This window comes from Chenopodium album, chromosome 19 (genome assembly GCF_948465745.1).
Source record: "Chenopodium album chromosome 19, dcCheAlbu1.1, whole genome shotgun sequence".
Classification (NCBI taxonomy): domain Eukaryota; kingdom Viridiplantae; phylum Streptophyta; class Magnoliopsida; order Caryophyllales; family Amaranthaceae; genus Chenopodium; species Chenopodium album.
The window spans coordinates 20,724,806-20,746,094 of NC_137852.1; the positions used below are offsets into that span (position 1 = coordinate 20,724,806).

Here is a 21,289-nt window from a genome sequence, read left to right on the forward strand (position 1 = left end):
TAAACGGTTTACAAGTTCCTAAAACTTGTTGGCGACTCGTTTGCTCTCCTTTCTTTCCCTTTGGACGCCACCATACTTTAGTGTATGATCGCAGGGGGTTCAAGCTTGGGATTAATGCTTGAAATATTCCCTACACCAACCATAAAATATCATATATTGTAATTTAGGTATGAGATAGAATCAAATCTTATTTTAATTATGGAAGATAAATCATATTTATTTTTCACGATTATCCAAACTAATTTAGGAGATTCTATCCTAATTACTAGCAAACCAAATATTTTAAATCAATTAATATCCTAAAATAATTATGGGATAATCACATTATTTAATCAATTATTATCCAAATAGAATCTTTTGCTCCTTAATAATCCAAACTTAATAAATTTAACAACTTTAATCTTGGTAATTATCTTTTCAAAATCAAAACTAATTTAAAATTTTGAAATCCTGATTTTATCCAAAAATAAATAAAATAATTTTTTTTTTGAAATACTTGCTCCAGCCACCGTGGTGTGGCCAGCCAAAGCCAGCCACGGTGGCCGTACACCTTGCGGTAAGTGCAAGGGCAGTAGCAGCAGCACACGCAACACTTTTGCAGCACTGCTATCACGCTGTTCGAGTTCCCTGCCCAGCCCCGCCCTCCCTCCTGGACCACTTGGTGTGGCAGTCGCCGTGGCAGCGCCACCCAGCCGCGGCTGCCATACCCAAAAACCCTTTTTTTTATTGATTTTAATTAAAACAAAACACTTTTGTTAATATTTAATTAACTTAATGTGGTCCTTTTAATTTTAAATTAAAATCATATTTAATCTCAAAATTAGGGTTCTTCATGAATTTTAATCCCCAATTCAATTTAACTCTTAAATTTAATAATTTGATCATGAAAAATTCACAATTTATCATGAAAACAATAAATGAAAATCATTAATTACATAGTAAATGAATTAAATCAAAACCAAAACACAAAATTCATAATTTAGGGTTAGGGTTTCGAAATTTTTCGAAATTAAGGTTTGGGGGGTCGAAATTTTGGAGCATATTAGGGCAAATTTCGGATCTTTTTATGGCTAATTCGGAGCAAATTAAACAACTTTTAATGATTCTATATTGTTAAATCATATTTAATATAATAATTGACCCATAATTAAATTATTCTCCCTCCTAATTAAATTTAAATTGTGGATTATCAAAGAATTGATACTCAATACATGTACATGCAAGAGGCTAACTGATACCACTGTAGGAGATTATAGGTACTATTGCGGAATAAACATGAATCACAATCATAAAGCACCAAACCAAGGATCTCATGCATAACACATAAAGAGCAAGAATTTATACCTTTGAAGCGTGATTCCACAAGTGATTGAGCAAGAACAAGGGAGACAAAGAACCCCAAGCATGATTCTTCTACTTGGTCCACGGGCACGGATTAAGACCTCCACTAATGCTAGTTAGTTGCAATTGAACCCTTCAATTGACCTTCTACGGAGAAGAATGAACAACGAACCAACCACGAATCACCACACGCGCCACCAGGGGTGGCCGGCCGTGAGTCGGGGGGGGGGGGGGGGAAGAAGAGAGTGCCGTGAGTTTGAGGGGGAATTAGGGCTTTTGGGATTAGGTTGCCTTGATTCACAATTCACTGTAAGTTAATTGTGACTTAATTAATCAACCCTAGGCATGACTCTAATTTATAGATCTCATCTCTAAATAAGAGTCCATGACAATGCCCAAATCCTAATTCTCATCAAACTACATTAGCCCAATCCTTTTCATGATTAGTTAATTGCTCATGAGGCCCATTAATGAGCTTAACCCAATACCCTTGTTAGAATCCATTCTAGCGGGCTTTGGACTTTTTTTTTACTAGTCCAAAGATCATCGCTCATAGTCTAGCAACAGATGATGACGACCCAAGAGAATGAACTTATTATCTCCATAATAGTGATCCTTGATATATCTAGTTATTGCACTTATTGAAGACACAATTCCTTCAATTTCTCCATTGAATTTGTTTGTTTCTTAGTGAATTTAGAGTGAGATTCCAGTCCACATCTTGTGTACTGTTACATTGATATTAGAGCAAACCCATGTCAAGAGTTCTAATATCTTAAAATACACTTCCTCTGTTATATTAATACAACAAAGGTGAAATTACGCATTATATGTTAGCTATCTATAATTGTATAAGAGTAGAAATTATAAAAAGTTGATATTATGAAACTATTTTATGAGATGAATCTAACAGATCCCACATGACTATATTTTGTTTAACGCATAAATCATATTGTGTGGTTAAACAAGAGTGATGAATAGTGCTAAAAGTTCATTGTTGCAATATTATTGGAGCGGAGGATATTTTTCTAAATGATTTGTTTCCTTAATTTTTTTTTTTAACAAAACCTAAGGATACATGAGGAGATGACACGTATCATTGGTAGTATGTCTTTTAGTATTATTATTGATGGATTGTCTTCTCTCCATTAACCCACACTCTTTAATATCTCTTTTGCTAACCATTTGTATCCAATTTACTTTTGCCATTTATTTCTCTCACAATCGATGAGAAAATTTCCTTCTCTCGCAAATAAATAAGAAACTAAAATGCATCAGCGCCAATGCACGAACATATTAATTTGCAAAAGGAAACAATATTCAAATTTTCCTTATTATTCCTATTGAAACTTTTGAAAATATCTTGTTGCTTAATACAATTATATACAAGGGGGGGTGTTTGGAAACCAGCTTTTCAGCTGGCTTTTGGCTTCTTCAAGTTGGTCAAACAGCCAAAAAACATGTTTGGTTAGTGGCTTTTTTAACTGGCTGAAAAGCTGGCTTTTAAGCCAAAAGCTAGTTGGAGCAGCTTTTGGCTTGTTGACATAATTAACTTTTGATTAATAATAATTAGTCATAATATATGATGATTAGTAATTAATAGTTAATAGTTAATAGTTAATAATTAATAATTAACAATTAACAATTAATTTAATTATTAATAATTCCTAATTACTATTTGATAATAAATAATTAATAATTCCTAATTACTATTTGATAATTAATAATTAATAACTAATAACTAATAACTAATAACTAATAACTAATAACTAATAACTAATAATTAATAATTAATAATTAATAATTAATAATTAATAATTGATAATTTACAATTAATACTTAATAACTTACAATTAAATAATTAATAATTTACAATTAATAATTAATAATTTACAATTAATACTTAATAGTTTACAATTTACAATTAATAATTAATAATTAACAATTAATAATTAACAATTAAGAATTAACAATTAAGAATTAACAATTAATAATTAACAATCAATAATTAATAATTAATACTTAACAATTAATAATTAATAATTAGTATTTAATAATTAATAATTAGTATTTAATAATTAGTATTTAATAATTAATAATTAATTATTATTATTATTCAATAATTAGTTTTTAATAATTAGTATTAAAATGGAGTAATATTAGTAATTTATAGTATATTACTATTGATAATTATCAATTTATAACTTATATACAATTATTGTTAATTAATAACCAATAATCAATTTGAATTATAACTAATTATTATAAAATTATTGTAAACTTATTGTAAATAATTAGTAATTAATTTACAATTATTATTACCAATAATTTATTATTTTAATTAATATTAAAGTACTATATTAGTTCATTAGTGTTGATATTATAACAACAACTAGCACCCAACAACCAATTTACCAAACACTACAACTCCAGTCAAACAGCCAGTCAAACCAGCCAACTAAAACAGCCAACAGCCAACCGCCAACCTCCAACAGCCAATTGCCAAACAGGGCCAAGAAGAAATTTCTTCTTTTTTCATGCTTGATTGATATGTATTGTTATCAAAAGTGTAATAACTATAATTTTGTGTTTAATAAGATATCATGTAGCTATTAATGTGACTGGGGGTGAACATGGTTTGATTTGGTGCGGTTTGAGTCCAAACCAAACCAAACCAAACTGCAAAATACGGTTTAGTAAATTTTTCAAACCAAACCAAACCATATTAGTATTGAAACCAAATCAAACCAAACCGTCATTAATTATATAGTATTGACCGCATAGTTTTTTTTTTATCTATTTTTCATGGTTTTTTTTATTTATTCTTTAATATTTTTAATATATAATAAATAATTTTTTTTATTTAAAAGTTATATAAATATTAAAATACGGTTAATTGGTTTACGGTTTGGTTTGGTTTATAATTTTTGCAAAATCACACCAAACCTTATTTACAAAAAAATCGAGACCAAACCGTAATTTTATAAACCGTAAACCAAACCAAACTGCTAAAATACGATTTGGTCTGGTTTGGTTACGATCCAGACTAAATTGTGTACAGCCCTAAATGTGACATTCTATGAGAGGAGTATTTGATGTTTGTTCTCCTCTCATTAATCCTTAGTTCTAAATAATTATATACGAGTAGAATGTTTAATATTCAAATTGTGATGCACGAGTCTAACCTAGTAGTTACTCTATACTCATACGGAGAACAAGTAACTCATACGTCAAGATTAGAATACGAGTATAGTATATTTCACACATTGGCATTTCCCTATTTTTGAGTTTTAAGACATCGCAGCCCATCTACCGCCATATCCCAAATTCCCACCCACATTCACAGAATTTTTGTAGAGAGAGAAAGTGAGAATTTGAGGAGTCAAAGAAATGCAAGCCAATTGCAAAGATGAACTCCGAGCTAAATCAATGGCGTCTGCTTCAACAACGTCTGCTCTTCCTCAAACCCACCCTCCATCAAAGGTCAGAGAAGAAGGAGAGCTCACTTCATCTGACGACGATGTATTCTCTCTCCTCGAAAAATTTCACTTCCTTCTTCCTTTATTCTTATTCTCAATTTTTTTGCTCGATTTTAGTTCTATTTATTTCATTTTGTTGTTCAATTTTGATTTTCGCTGATTTTTGTGCTTTTTCTGTACTTCGATTTGCTGCTTCACTTGCTTTTGCGGTTGTTGTTGCTGGAATTTTCGTTTATAATTGTGATTTTTGTAATTAAATTTGTTGAACTTTTGATTTCCGCTATTTTGTCTTGCTTTTTCATTCGTAAAATGTTGGTATGTGCATATTTTTGTATTTTGGAGGAAGTGGTCTAGGGTTTGGATATGGCGCCAGGGTCTAGTGAGTTGGAGTATTTTGATCGAGTGTCATCGAAAGTTTTTTTTCGACTAATGTTACGCGTAAATTCGATACCTTACTTGGACTTTAATTAATCTATGAGTGGTTATACTAAAATTACTGAAATGTTGAGGAATGCTTCTGAGGAGGGGCTTGTGTCTGACTAGCGGTTTTAATAAGCATGGCAACATTAGTGGTTTTTGGGAGCATTGTATGATTGGACAAATTAATTTAGGGTCGGATTAGTGCTCCCACTATAGAGTGTTAACGCCTTATATATCATGTGTTTCTTAAATGCAAATGATGATAAAAAGGAGCTTAAGATTTTGTATTTTTGTATAACCAGTTTTCTGTTAAAAGTGAAAGGTTTTATTTATAGGGAAAGGGAAACTTTAATCACACGTGGCGGATAATGGCATCGCATGTGATAACAGTTTTCTGTTAGAAAATCATTAAATGCGTTAAAAGCTGTTTTCAGATACTTGTGGTATTGAGGTGCATGTTTTTGTATACTGATATATTGACTTAAAAGAATTGGATCCATCAGTCTAAAATTTGAACGCCTCCACTCCAAATTTTGATGAAGTGAACTTAATGAATCAATTAGTAGTTATACTAAAATTACTGATATGTTGAGGAATCCTTCTGAGGAGGGTCTGGTGTCTGATTAGCGGTTCTAATAAGCAGGCCAAAAATTAGTTGTTTTTGAGAGCATTGTATGATTGAACAACTTAATTCAGTGTCGGATTAGTGCTCCCACTGTAGAGTGTTAACGCCTTATATATCATGTGTTCCTTAAATGCAAGTGATGATTAAAAGGAGCTAGAGATTTTGTATAAACAGTTTTCTGTTAAAAGTGAAAGGTTTCATTTATAGGGAAAGGAAAACTTTGTCACACGTGGCGGATAATGGCATAATGTGTGATAACAGTTTTCTGTTAGAAAGTCATTAAATGCATTTAAAGCTGTATTCAGATATTTGTGGTATTTAGTGGCATGCTTTTGTATACTGATATATTGACTTCAAAGAATGATTGGATCCATCATTTTAATATGAATGCCTCCGCTCCAAATTTGGATATAGTGAGCTTAGAAATTTAATTAGTTTATTGACTAACCTATTAACTTCATAGGGAGACTGGAAACTGGGTCAGTAATTTCGTAATAATTTATTAAAACTTAATTAATTTTGATTCATGACCTATTGATGAAAAGACTCGGGTTCTCTGAATCAATTTGCTGAAAGCGAGAATTCCCTGTTCCATGCGAATGAGCTATCCCTGTTCCGTTCTGTGTACCAGATTAATTTGTGCTATTAGCAAGGCTGGATTGGTTTAATTTTGTGATCTTGGATTTTGTTTTCTGGTGTCAGTTTTTATATAGGCTATACTGCAATAAAAATTGATTTACTACGTATGGTCTTTCAGGGTCCTGTGACTGGCTCTGTCATACCGCCTCCATCCGGGTCTGCTCCAAATGCACCATCATCAATGAGAACAACTTTGCAGGGTGTTAACTCAGGTAGGCTTTGCCTGTTGTGCTACAAATTTTGAACTTCACTGGGTCCTAATATCTTGAAACAATACTGGGGTTAAAAGAGGGATTTAAAAAATGTTGCAGTAATGGAAGAGGTATTGCCCTTGGTTAGACTACTTCATGTTTTTTTTGAACCCTTTCTATAATACTTGTAAAGGGGATTGTGAGTGAGGTTCACTGTTGATTGGCTCATTTTAATGAATTTACTGAATTTGAAGACGAAGCCAAGATAACAGTATACACTGCAAAGTGCTCAATGGTTCAAATTAATTGGATTGTTAGAGGAGTTGCAATTTCAAAGTTCATTGAGATGTGCAAGTTACAGTCGTGCTAGGTCAAGATTGGATCTTGAAGTTGGTAGCCTCTGGCTAATGTGATTTTGTCCTCACCCATGGCGCTGAATTGTTGTACTTTTTTTCGTAAAATTGCTGAAATTGCTTTGTATTTTCATGTGTCACTTTATGTTTCATTTTGGGATGCATGATAGTGATTGTTCATATTCTTTTTTGAACCATTTTGTCTTTTAGAATATATGCAGTTGTTTGAGTTAATTATTTTGTTTTGCAATAGAAAATGCATGGATTAGCTGATCAAAGACAAATTCACTTTTAAATTATTTTTATCCCCTAGAGAAGCTTTTGTAGTTGGAAATAATCTTCAAAGTCTTTGGTTTGTTGGTAATCTCTTTTAAAGTTTCCTGTTAAGTGTCCTTTGAAGATACAGTTGGTTGAAATGTCGATTCTAATAGTTTGATACTTTTGCCTTAAGTGTTGCATTATTTTTTTCTTTTATCTTCAGCAAGTTAGTGGCATCAGAATATACTTCTCTTCTTGTTAGGAATTGCTTGTTAAGATTTTGTTCAGCGCATCATGCCTTAAAGCTTGTCTGTTGGCTTTGATTACTTTAGGAGTTTTATGTCAAGTACCTATTTTATTTCCTTGTTTTGTGGCAGATAAGTACACGCCTTTATTAATATTTGGGTGCGGTAGTGCTTGCCGCCTTGCCTTTTATGTATATGTTGATGCTGGGTTGCTCATGCCAATATTTGATGCTTAAGCATGCCTGAGTCCAAAGTGCTTAAGTTCAATTGCATCTCTTGGAGGATCATTATGTTCTTATTGCATGTTATATCTTTTTCTATAAAATTGGACTCACTGCCAAACTATCACAAAAATTCCACTTAGGGGGTTTCTAGAATACCAGATAGGCTATTTCTGCTGGAACCTTGGTTAGAAAGGGCACTGGCTCTGCTGCTTCATAACCAGAAGATTTACGTAGATATTGTAATGAAAAATATACTGAATTAGTATGTTTGGCTGCTTAATTGTATAAATATTACAAGTGTTAAATGCTGGAAGTTTCCTTTTCAATGTTATACCATTGTCCCTAAAAATCTGTGCTGCTCAGCTATATGTGGCAGATTTTTCTTGGGAGAGAGAGGGGGGTTGGGGTAAAGCAATGTATGTGAATCATGGCTTTGATGTGTAAAATTTCATTGTGACCTAAATGTCCTCGTTATATCTGTACTTATATTAGTTGGTGGCAATAGAGCTCAATTTGTTCATCCTACTTAAGATATTATCTCCTAGAGTTGAATTTTTGATTAGTTTGTTTTTGTAAAGTCATCTGATGTCTGATAAATCTTACAAAAATGAATTTTGGTAGGCAAGTTGACCTCTGGAACTCCTGGAGGATCCACTTACAGTCAGGCCCAGACACCTTATCGTAAAGGATTTAGTAAGAACCAAGTTCAATTAAAGCCGAGTAATTCTGGATGGCTTGCACGAGGTTCAAATAATAATCTAGTGATTAGTTTCTCAGATGATGATGATAGTGGTAGTGATGTTGAAGAAAAAAGAAGCGGAAAGGCATCATCATGTAGTAGACCTCCACTTGTGCTAAACAGCAACAGAAGACCACCTACTTTGCCACATGTAACAATGAAAACTGTCAGCAAGACTGCAAAAAATGAAGGGAAGGCAATTCTTCGAAAGGCGCCTTCAAGTCGCCCTTATATTTCATCGATGACCAAAATTAATGAATCCAACGTGAAAAGTGGTTCATCTGCATTAGCTGAGCAGAAATCTTGGCTGAAGAATTCCAATGCTACAGGAAAAAGCTTAGCAAGCCAGGATTCTGGATGCAGCAAAAACTTGGACATGAGCAATAGCAAGCTTGAAGACCTACGCCATCAGATTGCAGTACGTGAAAATGAACTAAAGCTTAAATCGGTGCAACAGAATAAGGAAAATGTCTCTGAGTCTTATAGAGAGACCAATACCTCGAGCCAAAGAAAAGCCTCAAGGAAATGCAAATCAGTACCTGACAATTTACCGACACAACCTGATAGAAAACGCTTAAAAACAGATGGTTAGCCCCCCAATATATCTTTTAAAATTTGCTTTTGCTTATGGTTTATATATATTATATATTTTTTTAATACTATGTGGTGATCTCTTTGCAGCTCCGGGTGTGACTGTTAGTTGTAGCTTGTCAGACTGGATTTCTTTGCCAAAGCAAAATACATCGTTGATGAATGCAACTGACCCTCTAGAAAGACCAGTAAGTTGGACATGATTTAATAATATGAATGTCATTATCTTCGTAGACCTATCTATGATGTCTTTGTGAGAACTGAGAAGTATGGCTTGTTCTTACAGTTAGATGTTTAGCTAAAGTAGTCAGTACATAATATTGCTTGATTAGTTTTGCAAGATTTTCTCAAGTACATGCTGATGAGCCTGCTGCTCTGATCTAAAAATCCATAATTAGTAAATAGGGATTGTCTAAAATGAGAAAACCATGCACAAGATGGCGGTCGTGGCCAATCACCTATAATATTTAACCAAAAACCTCCTCCTTTTCACTATCTTTTTTTAGTGGCTGAAAAGTTGAGACAGCCACCGTTTACATTGTCGAGAAAAATAGGATGGAGATATATTTGTATACACGCGCACACGTCATATGTCTTTTTTTTTCTTTCTCAGAATGCTCTCTGTTCCTCTCATTAAATGTTCTAATGTTGTATTTGAGATGTCAAAGCATCCAGGTGGTACAAGTAAGAATCAGCCGTCAAGATCTGCCCCAAACCAAGATATACAAGAAAGCAATAAGAACAAGGTCAATGATAATTGTGATGCTACATCTGCTCTCAAGAAAGTGAAGTCTACTTCTGATGGTAGCTTGCAGGCGCTCTCTCTACAAGTATCAAATAGCAAGTTTGAGACCCCTGACGTATGAGCCTGTGAAAAAACAGTATTTTTGGGACTTATTCTTGTATATTTTTTCTTGTTTGCTTCTGTCTGATCATACTTTAACTGTCTTTTTGAAAGGTGCCTATTGACAACTCTAATCTCTCACTCCGTCTGGGGAGGTCTCAAGCCTTCAGAAGTGGTGATTTGGATCTACAGTCTATGTTCGAACTGGAGGAATTACATGATAAGGAGCTGGAAGAAGCACAAGAGCACAGGTGGAAATGTGAAGTTGAAGAAAGAAATGCTCTTAATGCTTATCGTAGAGCCCAGAGAGCATTACTTGAAGCTAATGCCCATTGCACTTATCTTTATCGCAAAAGGGAACTATATTCTGCCCAGCTTCGTTCTTGTCTGATGGAAGATTCAAGTTTATTATACTCTTCGAGGCAACGTAATGAAGCTGAAGAAAAATGGAATTTGGCAAATAATATATCTGAAGTTAATTTGGATTTAATTCCATCAAGCCATCAGCTAGATGAGTTTGAAGCTGCTAACAGATTAGGTTATAATTCAACAGTCCAAAGTGCAGATGGTGATGCACACAATAGATATTCTGCAAATGAGGATGGACACAACATAGGATCTGAAGCATGCAGTGAACCTGATGCTAGCACATCTGATCTTGTTCGTGGAAATAATATTGATTCCAATGGTATTCGCTCACCATCGGTTGATCTCAACATGTCCCCAGATGATGATTGTGAGACCTTTCCTCTGGACAATAGATCTCTCCATACCAATGCAACAATTCTAAGATCAAAGGAAGATTCTAAAGAAAATGAGAAGGATACAGATGTGGACTCCACTGCTGGCTTCTCAACAGATGGTTCTCAGGATCCATTATTTCTTGAAGAATATCTGAGATCCAAATTGATTTCACGGCTTGGGGTGAGTTCTTTAAAGCGTAACAGCATTGGTGATAACAGTGAATCAGTGGTGGATAGGGCTGCAGAGGAAGGCGTTGGTGTCAAGACTCAGATTATAGTGCAGAGTGTTTCAGTTTCTGATCCTAATGGTACTGCTACTGACTGTTTAGTTAGAAGCTTTAGACTTACTCTCATCTTTACTTGCATTGAAAAAGTGATGCTTAATTGCTAATGCCGTATTAATAAGTCTCAGGTGTATTGTTTTCCTTGATGTTCTGAATTTATTTATTTCCATGTCTGTTTTTATGTTGCTAGTTAGTGACAAAGTGTTCTTCTCTCTCTATCTCAACCTCATAAGAATTATTATCGAGTGTTTACATTGCCCAGCACTTTAGCACAGTACCTGCTGTAAATTTGTACATGCTGCTGGAGACTGGTTTAGTTAGTCTTAGATAAGAAATCATATAACTGTTTCAACTACCATTCTCTTCTTAGTGTTGCTGTGAAAAAGCCATTTATTTCTCTCATCCGAGTGGGCTGTGTTTCTATTATCTGAGTGGGCTGTTAATCTGTTTTATATTTGTGTTTATTTTTATGTTTCTTGAATATCTTTTTGAAGAAGATCTTTTTGCTTGCTATGGCTATCTCATGAACCCTCCAAAGCCCACCTGTAGTTTGGAATTTGGATTCACACGAATTTCTGCCTTTCTGCTGTTATTTATGTGGACAGATGTTTTTCAAATTTTACTACAGACTGGCACCTTCGGAACCCTCTTTCATCCACTGATTTCTCGTACTTAACATCATATTCATATTGCCTGTTATATTAGAGAATTGTGTTAAAAATTGCTATCTTGCAAGTGTATATTAATAGTAAATTTGTACTTGCTCCCTCCAATTTAAAATGTTGATTGTTTTACCCATAAATTTTAGATCCAACATATAAGTCATCCTAGAATATTAATGACGTTAAATACTTGGCATTCTATATTATTAATTTAGAATTGCAGATCATTTATAGTATTATTACTGCAATATTTTATGCCATTTTACAATACCCAAAGCATTTTTAGTTAGATTAAACGTAGTTCTTTGTATTTTGATAAGTACCTTAAGAGATTTATTTCAATATTTTTGACCAACTGAAGTTCCATTTAACTGTTTCTATTTTTGAAAACATTTTCATTTTTGTGACTTTAGATTTATATATGGGTCAAGGACTGTTTGCCTAATTTGCTAGTATGACATTCGGTATGGGAACAATTTGCTACCTAGTATGTTAGATTGAGCCAAGATTACCAAATTGCTATTGTAATTCTCCTTTTTTGGATCTCTCTTTGCGGGGGGTTGGGGAGAATTAGGTGACACTGGTCAAGGATAAAGCGGTGTTATCTTAAATTTCTCAAACTCCTTTAAAGGTAAGATCCACATTGGAGGTTAGGGGAACTGAGAAGTTCCTTAATAGAATGCGTCCTTGTACTTCTTTGGTGTTTGTGGTTAAGATTCACAAGTGGGGATTTAATGTTGGGCAATACAAATGCTAATGAGAGGGTAATGCCTTTTTTTAAAAAAAAAAATAAATAAATAAAATGTTTATGTTTGCTTTAAATGTGATTGAATGAGCCTTCTGCTTTGATCTATTGGCTTTATGGTAGTGGTTTTTATCGTAATATTAATAATCTGATCGATGTCACTTTATGGTGCCACTGTCTGAGTTCTTGGAAATGTGCCTCTTACTTGTTATGTTTAGTAGTGGGTTCCTAGGTGTGGTCCAGCCAGGCTGGTTTTTGTGGTTGGTTATATGAGTTTTGTTTTTTTCTAGTAAAAGAAATCAGCATTGCAACTGTAATGAGCAGAATTATAGTTGTACAATTTGTTGCAAAAATCTAATGGAAACTGTATTCAAAGCTATACTGAAAGTAGGTTGCTGGTTGTTAATGATGCAGATAGTCCCCAGCAGCCCAAAGACAGCATACCTAAGACTTTGCCAAACACTCAAAACCAGCAAGTTGTTGAAGAGCATTGCTTAAGTGACTCTCCTGCTCGTAGTTTTAATCCTGAGGAATGTAGTTTTCTTTCTGTGGATATTGCATCAACATCTATGATTCCGTCATCCTTTACATTCAGGAGTACAATGAAGGCTGCCTGTCCAGCAATTTTGGGTAGTATGCAGAGTAAAGAACGTTACTATGGAAACCTTGATACACTCACTAAACATAACTTCCTCTTCAGACAAAATCAAGATAAGTTATGCTTGGAGATGACAAGCTCTGCTGAGCAGCTTGTAAAATGTGTGGGCTTTGGTAAGATTGACTCTTATACCAGCAAGTCGGTGATTGATCCTTTTTGGCCTTTGTGTATGTATGAACTTCGAGGAAGATGCAACAATGATGAATGCCCTTGGCAGCATGCAAAAGATTATTCTGATAGTGATGGTATGTATGCATATGTGTGTGTGTGTGTGTGTGTGTGTGTTTGTCAGTTTGTGTGTATGTATGTATGTATGCCTTATTTTATTTAATTATTTTTTTTGACATAAAGTTGATAAAATTTGCACATTAAACCTTGATTTTGAGAAGGTTATGATTTTCGCCTCTTTTGTAGATCATCAGTCTGCCCGGGCATCAAATAGTCAGAACCCTGTGGACCAGACAGAATTTTCTTGTGTCTTGACCCCTCCAAAATATCTAGTATGCTTGGATAATTTGAAGGATGACTCCCATGCTTCTCATAAAAATCGTGATTTTGGGTCATCTGGGAAATATAGTTTCAGCCAATCTTTGGCTGTTTCAAGCTCCCTCACAAAACACCTTCCTTCGGATGAACCTTGCTTGCATGGCAATGATGGTTGTGTTGATTCTTATGGTGGCAGTGGGCATTCGTTGTATTTTCAAAGTAGAAATGGCTCTGGGGTTTGTTCACTTCATCCTTTTCATTTATCTTTAATTATCACTTCTATCTTTGCGTAGCATAACCAATTTGTCTATGTTATTATGTGTCTACATAGTAAATTTTACAGTCAACCCTCTCTTATTTTTTTTTTATTTTTTTATTTTTTTATTTTTAACTTAGGCGTAACTTAAATTTTGGCTGATTGAGGAACGACCTTTTAGTATTTTGAATTCTTTTCTTTTCCTTTATTTTTTTTTCCTTCTCGGCTTGCCCTTTTATATTTATTAACTGCAGTTTGGTCAAGTATTCCTAAGTATTGATCTGATGTTTAGCATAATACATACTAGGTGATTGCACGTCAGAATTCAACTATTGATTGATTTCAGCATATTGACATTAAGATACAGTTTATCTTGTGGTGCGATATTTGGGAATATTCTATTGTAGAATTTGGGAAAAGCACATAGGGTATTAAATCAAGAATTAATATTCCAAAATAAATAAATAAAAAACAAAAAAATGAAGATGTTTTTTTGATGATTTATTTTGAAATATTTATCCAAATCTTTAAATATATTGCTTGGTGGAATGGTCTCTGAATATTTTGTCACTAGCAGCACTCTATACTTCAGCACAAGTCTTGATAGTTATACCATGGTATGCTGTTCCCTAAATTTGGAATTGTGCTCCCCATAGCAAAATTGCAGTTTTTCGTTTTTTTTATTTTGCTAATTTTCCTTCTTACTCCCGCCGTTTAATTAAGTGTTATACTTTTTTTTTTTTGACACAATTAAGTGTTATACTTACCAAATGCAGCCGTTGTTTTTTTTTAAAGTGTTTCATTTTCATTTTTGGCAAACTACACCATTTTAATGTCTCTTCTATCTTGGTTCCCACTCAAACCCACTAAATTCCTTATTTTTCAATAAGTATTATCCCCACTATCTTCTTATAATATTCTAATACCCCAACTACCCTAGTTATATCTTTTTATATTCAAGTCAATTACTTTACCTAAAACTATGTGCCGGTCAAAGTCACTTAAAAAAAAACGGAAGAAGTATTTTTAGTGATTGCATTATGTGGAACTGCTAAAAGTCGACTGTTTGAATTTCCAACAATCAACGCTAGTAGAGCTCTTGCTTGTATCCTTCCAACTCTTTTGGGATTGTACTACAAAGCCATCCATATATTTAGCCAGTAATACAATTTGCTTAAATTCATGTATCACCCTTTAAAAGAGGAATAAAATTCAGTCATCATTTTCAGAGAAATTGGTATGTCGGCTGTTTTGTAAAAGTTCCTCCCTCTGTTTCTTTTTAGTTTACTAACTTGTAACTTACTATTTTTAGGGACCAGCTACTTTTACTTTTTCAAATAATATTTTTTTATACGTCATCTTCATATTTAATTTTTTTTTTTTTCCTCTAAATAAAACTCTTGATAATCATGAAATGGGAAGTGTGTCCATTAAATAGAAATAGAGGGAGTATAATTTTGGCGTAGAATGAAGTGTTGAAGTGTCCTACCCATGTCTGAGTGTCAAGGATCCAACACGGGTACTTGAGGTGAAATGACATTTTGGGTAACATAGTATTATGTGGGAATTGGAATTGGAGCACATAAGGGTGGGAATTGTATTGGAAATTGTTGGTTGGGAACCAAAAATAAATTGCTAATGCTTTGTTTGGTATATTGATTGGAATATGTTGGGACTTGGGAGTATAATGCTATAATCAATAAATAACAATTTACTAAAATATTCTTTTCTACTCCTTTTATCCTTCCTTCATAGAAACGGAATACACACTGTTTTTGGTTCCATCATCGGCTATAAGCTCATTAGTGGCAAAATGGCAATTTAGTCCATTGTAAAAGTGTTGCAATTTTATTGAAACAGAGGAGGTATTAATTTTGTTAATCTAACCCTGAGGAATACGACTTTTACCATGTACCAGATATCAATATGCATGATCTGAAACTTGTTTAGCGAGTAAATATATAGGGCTACGAACTTATGATTCAGTGTTTTGTCTCTAAATCTGCTTTTTCGAGAATTGCTGCCTTTTCTGGTAGCTGCTTGCTGCAGTGATAATTCTGGCTTCCTTCAGTTCAGTGAATAAATATTTGCATTAGTTAAAGCATTTTGTATACATATAATTATGTTTACTTGGTTGGCTTTTTGCAAGTTGGGTTGTGGCTAGATTACTTGTTTGCCAAGTACTAATATTCATAAATCTTTTGAAGTACCTTGAGCATCATACTTTTGGTTTTTATTTATTTATGTTTATATTACTGCTTCACTAATTATAACCCCTAAACAATACTTTATTGGTTGTATTCCTCACACTTCTACTTCGATGCTGATTAGAATCCACTGCGAAATGGTTTAGCTGTTAATGACCAATCTCTTGAAATGGCTCTTATTGTATTGAGTCAGGAGGTGAACAAAAATGAGGGTATGAAGAAGGTATTTTCCACAGCCTTTACAATATAATGAGCTAGTTGATAATTCTTTCTTTTCATGATTAGCATATCTGCAGTGTTCTTATATGCAGGCTCTTTCTGTGCTTTCTCGAGCTCTTGAAGCTGATCCTTCATTTTTGCCTATCTGGATCATTTATCTGCTCCTGTTTTACTCTACAAAGTACTCCGTTGGGGTGTTCAGCAAGAAGAGTTCAGTTCCAGAAGATGACCTTTTCTCTCATGCTGTAAGTCCTTTTTATGAATGGGTGCCTCTTCATCATGTAAAATTAAGAGCATGTTTGTTTAGTGTTTTTAAGTGGTGGAATTGGAATCTATTTACAGTTTCCATTACCAATTGTTTGGTATAAGAGATAGAGCAATACACTCCATTTCCTAAGGGTAACCATTACCATTTGTATGTTACCCTTCCCAACCCTATGGTAACATAAATGTTTCCCTCCTCAACCCTCAATTTGTTAGAAGTAGTTCCTTTCCTTAAGTTTACAAAACAACTAATAAGGTTAAGATTAACCTTCCCCTTATATCCTTTTCCTAGATTAATTCAAACATGCACTAAATTGAAATGTGCTAGTATTGACTTTTGACCTGCATGTTGCTCCGTAAAGTCTACTAATGATGATCCTTCTGTTTTAATAAGTTGTAGACATATTTAACCTCTATAGTGGTTGTTAAAAACATTATATACGCGATTATGTGATGAATGGTATATAGCTGATTCTGCGGCATTATGGGAGTCATCGTAATCCTTGTAAACATATATGGATAGGGAAAAAGGTAACATTGATATAAGGTACAATCAGATGTACAATATCATGGGGAGGGGGTTCCCTCTTCTTTCCTGAAATATATATTTGTGGCTCTGTATGTATACAACTACACAAGAGAGTTAGACTGTTTCTTTTAGAGTCTCTTTTGTCCATTTTTTCAAACTTGCACATCCTTGCACAAGAGACAGAATATAGTAGAGAAAAACAGCTACTTGAGGCATTTGAGGTTATCTAAATAGAATTACTTTTCTAAAGTGATTTAAACTTATCATCCATTGGTTTTTCCTTATGTGAAACTTAACTAGATTAAAATTTTATAGAGTACCATCAAGAAAGACAACTGGGAAGGGGTGTGTTTGTGTGTGGAATTTAGTTGCAATTATGCACATTTGAACTCTAAAAATTGGTTCATGTAGCCGACCCTACTTATGGGATTAAGGCTTTGATTGATTAATTGATTGATTGATATGCACATATGAACTTATCTAGCATCAATTTGTCAAGAATACCCTCAAGAAAGCAACTGGAAAAGGGAGGGTATTTGGAGATACGTTGCAAATTGTGCATATTTTCCAATACCTTGTCGAAATTCCAAATTATTATGTATATATACCCTGAATGTCAAATATTTTTTTATAAATGATAAAATGGGGATTGTGAATCTGTAATGTTTGCAGCACTTTCTCTGTTATTCTGCAGAGTGCTGCACTAGATGGTTTTAAAGTGTGATTAACTCAGGTCCATACTCCATACGATTTCCTGTAATCGCACCCGTTCATCAATTGGTGTTTTTCAGTTATAGGATTTTATGATCTGTTAATTCTGCAATCTAATTGGGAGCTACTTTTTAGCTATAATCCTGTTTTCTCTCTCATGTGGGATCTGCAGGTCAAGCACTGTGAGGCATCATATGAGTTGTGGCTCTTGTATATCAACAGTCGTGGACAACTAGTTGAGCGATTTTCTGCTTATGAAAAAGCACTCAACAGGCTGTGCCACTATTCAGCCATCAGTAATGATCAGTGGAAGCATAGAAGTGCTACCATCCTAGACCTGTTTTTGCAGATGTTATACTGTTTTTGTGTATCTGGGAATTTGGCAAAGGCAGTTTGGAGGATCGAAAGACTTGTTCACACTGATGGAGATTCTGATGAGTCTCATTCTCTTTTGCTTTCTGATATTCTTCAATGCTTAACAATATCTGACAAATGTATCTTCTGGGTTTGTTGTGTGTACTTAGTGATCTACAGGAAACTGCCTGATTCACTGGTGCAGCAGTTTGAATTTGAGAAAGATATATCTTTGGTAGAGTGGCCATCTGTCCATTTAACGGTTGGAGAAAAGCAGCTTGTGTCTAGGCTAATGGAGGTGGCTATTGATTCAGTAGGACTGAATATAGACAGCGAATCTCTTGAGAGCAACACTCTTAAATCAGCTCATCTATTGGCAATTAACCATATTAAGCTTATGGAAGCTATAGATGGTGTGGAAAGTTGTAAAGCAATTATAGGAAAGTACAAAAACCTTAATTTTTCATGCTTAGAATTCAATTTAATTTCGGCAAGAGCTCATGATTTTGGTGACGAAAGTGCAAAACTTGAAGAATTTGAGAAAACTGTAAGCAGTTGGCCTAAAAATGTTTCTGGAAGTCAGTGTGTCTGGAATCAATATGTTGAGTATGCACTTGAGAAAGGCAGACCTGATAGGGCAAAAGTAATCATGGACCAATGGTTTCAGTCAGCTGGGGTGCCTCTGCTGCTTCATAATCGATCAGTTGATGGTGAGAATGATGACAGTAAGAGTGTATCGGCAGATCCTCAATTGGAATCCAATTTGAGTACTATGTCCAATTATAACAATATGGATATTGTATTTGGGCTTCTTAATCTGTCTCTTTATAAATTATTCCAGAATGATGTACTTGAAGCTCACGGGGCAGTTGACAAAGCTCTGAAGGCTGCTAATGGTGAAGTTTTAAGGCACTGCGTCAAGGAGCATGCAGCATTTTTGTTCCATTATGGATCTCAGTTGACGAAGGATGTATCTAATCGTGGATTGATAGACATTCTGAAGGGTTATATCATTCATGCCCGGGCTATTCCTGTCTTGGAACCATTGACCAGAAAATTCATTCAAGATATCCGAAAACCTAGAACAAGGCAACTTGTTCATAACATGCTGAGTCCCATTTCATCTGATTCTTTCTTGGTCAATTCAGTTCTTGAGATTTGGTTTGGTTCATCTCTATTGCCTCCAAAATTTGACCAGCTAAAAGATATGGTGGACTTTGTTGAAGCAATTGTTGAAGTTTCACCTGCCAATTGTCAGCTTGTGATCTCTGTTTGTAAGATGGTCTGCAGAGATTTTGATTCTAGCGATTCTAAATCTGCCAGTATATTGTTCTGGGCAAGCTCATTACTGGTCAACACCATATATCATTCCATCCCATTCCCACCAGAGCATGTGTGGGTGGAAGCTGCAGCTTTGCTGGGTAAGCTAACAAGTGTGCGTGAAATCTTAGATAGCTTCCATCAGAGAGCCTTATTAGTTTTTCCATTTTCTATCAAATTGTGGAAGTCGTTTTCTAATCAGTCAGCCGGGGCCAAAAAGAAGTCTATTGTTGAAGCAGCTAGAGAGAAGGGGTTAGAAGTTTAGTATCACTTCACATCGTATAGGAAGCAGCGCATTGACCCAACGATTGAAACTTTTGAACTTCTTCTTAAGCTACATATTTTTTTGCTGGGTAATTTAGGCATGTTGAAACATGTATAGAAGGAATAGAACGTTGTAAATGATTTTGGCAGTGTAGAGATGTCAACAGGCAGAGAAAGTTACAGTTATACACAGGAACAGGAAAAGTGTAAGTCCTCTTCAGTAACTGAGGATATTTTGGCTTAGCTTAGAACAGATCATTGTAAATAATACTGCGTACTTTTTTAAAAAAATTTTAAGTATTGGAATTACTTTGTCAGTTTCATCATCGAATTTATATATATATATATATATATATATATATATATATATATATATTTATTAATTTATTTTTTATTTTTTATTTTTTATTTTTTTTTGTTTTTGCTTTTGTTTGACAAGACGGGCTAAAAATAAAGGAAAACATAGAATCCAAATACAACTTAAACGGACCAAAACAAAAAATGTCGACGATGACCCTGAATAGCCAACCAATGAGTTGGAGCTACCCACTGACTAGGGACTTTCTGAAGTTCACAAGCTGAAAATCTTTGAATGGCATCCTTAATATCCTAAATCAGCCAGAGGCAAGAAATATCCCTACCTCCTCTATCCTGGAAAAAAGATAATAAAGTTGAGCAATCCGTGTAAATCAACAAGCGCCTAAAACCACGTCGATCAGAAAAGCTTATAACTTCGAGTGAAGAGCAGAGGAAGAAAGGAACGCTCTGGAGCCTCCACCGATTGCTAAATCTGAACTTGGATCTCGGAAAACCCAACCTGCTCCTGCAGAGCTATCATGAGCAGTATAAGCCCCATAAAAAATGAGACAAACATCAAATGTAGAAACCCAGGTGCCTTGAATGCAACAAGAAGAGCAAGAAGGCCGATGTCGAGAACAAGAACCAGTACTAGAAGCAGAAAAAGAATCCTTAAAATCTTTAACTGCTAAACCATGAGAAACCCAATCCTGCATTACAGCTTGTCGGAAAATCTTATGATTTTACGCTATCCAGATAGCCCATAAAAAGGAAACCAAACTCATTATACTTTCCCAGGATCTAGATTTTCGTAAAGACGACACCTGGTCAACAAACCAATTAGTGAAAGGCTGATCGCGACGTATAGTAAGGGACTGAATCATTGGAGTTGCAGACCAAAGACCGGAGATGAATGAGCAGTCACGAAACAAATGGTCAATCGTCTCCTGATTTCCATGACAGAGGACACAAGGAGTTTCCAACAGAAACACTGTAACTTTGGTAACACGGGCAGATTCCAAAACACCTTCCACCATGTAGGAGGGAAAGAAGACACCCCATTGGAGTGAATAAGTCTGCGAAGCAGCAAAGCATAGGCAGACTTAGTAGTAAAATTACCATCCCTTGAAAAAATTTCCAGTACACAAAATCATCCATCGGTCTACTCGGACGTTCCAAAGCCAAAATGCGACTTGAAGCAGAGGAATCAAAAAGTCGATGAACAAGAGTCGTGTCCCACGCGTAAGAACGCGAATTAATGATAGAAGAAACATGAGATGGAAGAGGCATCTCACTATTGTCACGAAAAGAGATAGGGTCCCCTGGAACCCAAGAATCCTC

The 21,289-nt window shown here is 34.7% G+C and overlaps 1 protein-coding gene across 3 annotated transcripts; it reads left to right on the forward strand.

Moving 5' to 3' along the window:
* Positions 1 to 4,652: 4,652 nt before the first annotated feature.
* LOC145593527 (uncharacterized) lies at positions 4,653 to 19,957 on the forward strand. Of its 3 annotated transcripts, none has more exons than XM_081649780.1 (11): positions 4,653 to 4,863; positions 6,623 to 6,716; positions 8,397 to 9,101; positions 9,196 to 9,293; positions 9,774 to 9,965; positions 10,064 to 11,000; positions 12,798 to 13,286; positions 13,456 to 13,763; positions 16,115 to 16,213; positions 16,287 to 16,454; positions 17,886 to 19,957. In XM_081649780.1, the coding sequence occupies exons 1-11, from the start codon at positions 4,732 to 4,734 to the stop codon at positions 19,650 to 19,652; spliced, it is 4,989 nt and encodes a 1,662-aa protein (XP_081505906.1). In that variant the 5' UTR covers positions 4,653 to 4,731; the 3' UTR covers positions 19,653 to 19,957. The 3 variants fall into 3 exon arrangements, with proteins under 3 accessions (XP_081505906.1, XP_081505907.1, XP_081505908.1); XM_081649781.1 differs by having other exon boundaries at positions 16,302 to 16,454; XM_081649782.1 differs by having other exon boundaries at positions 4,653 to 4,824.
* The last annotated feature ends 1,332 nt before the right edge of the window (positions 19,958 to 21,289 follow it).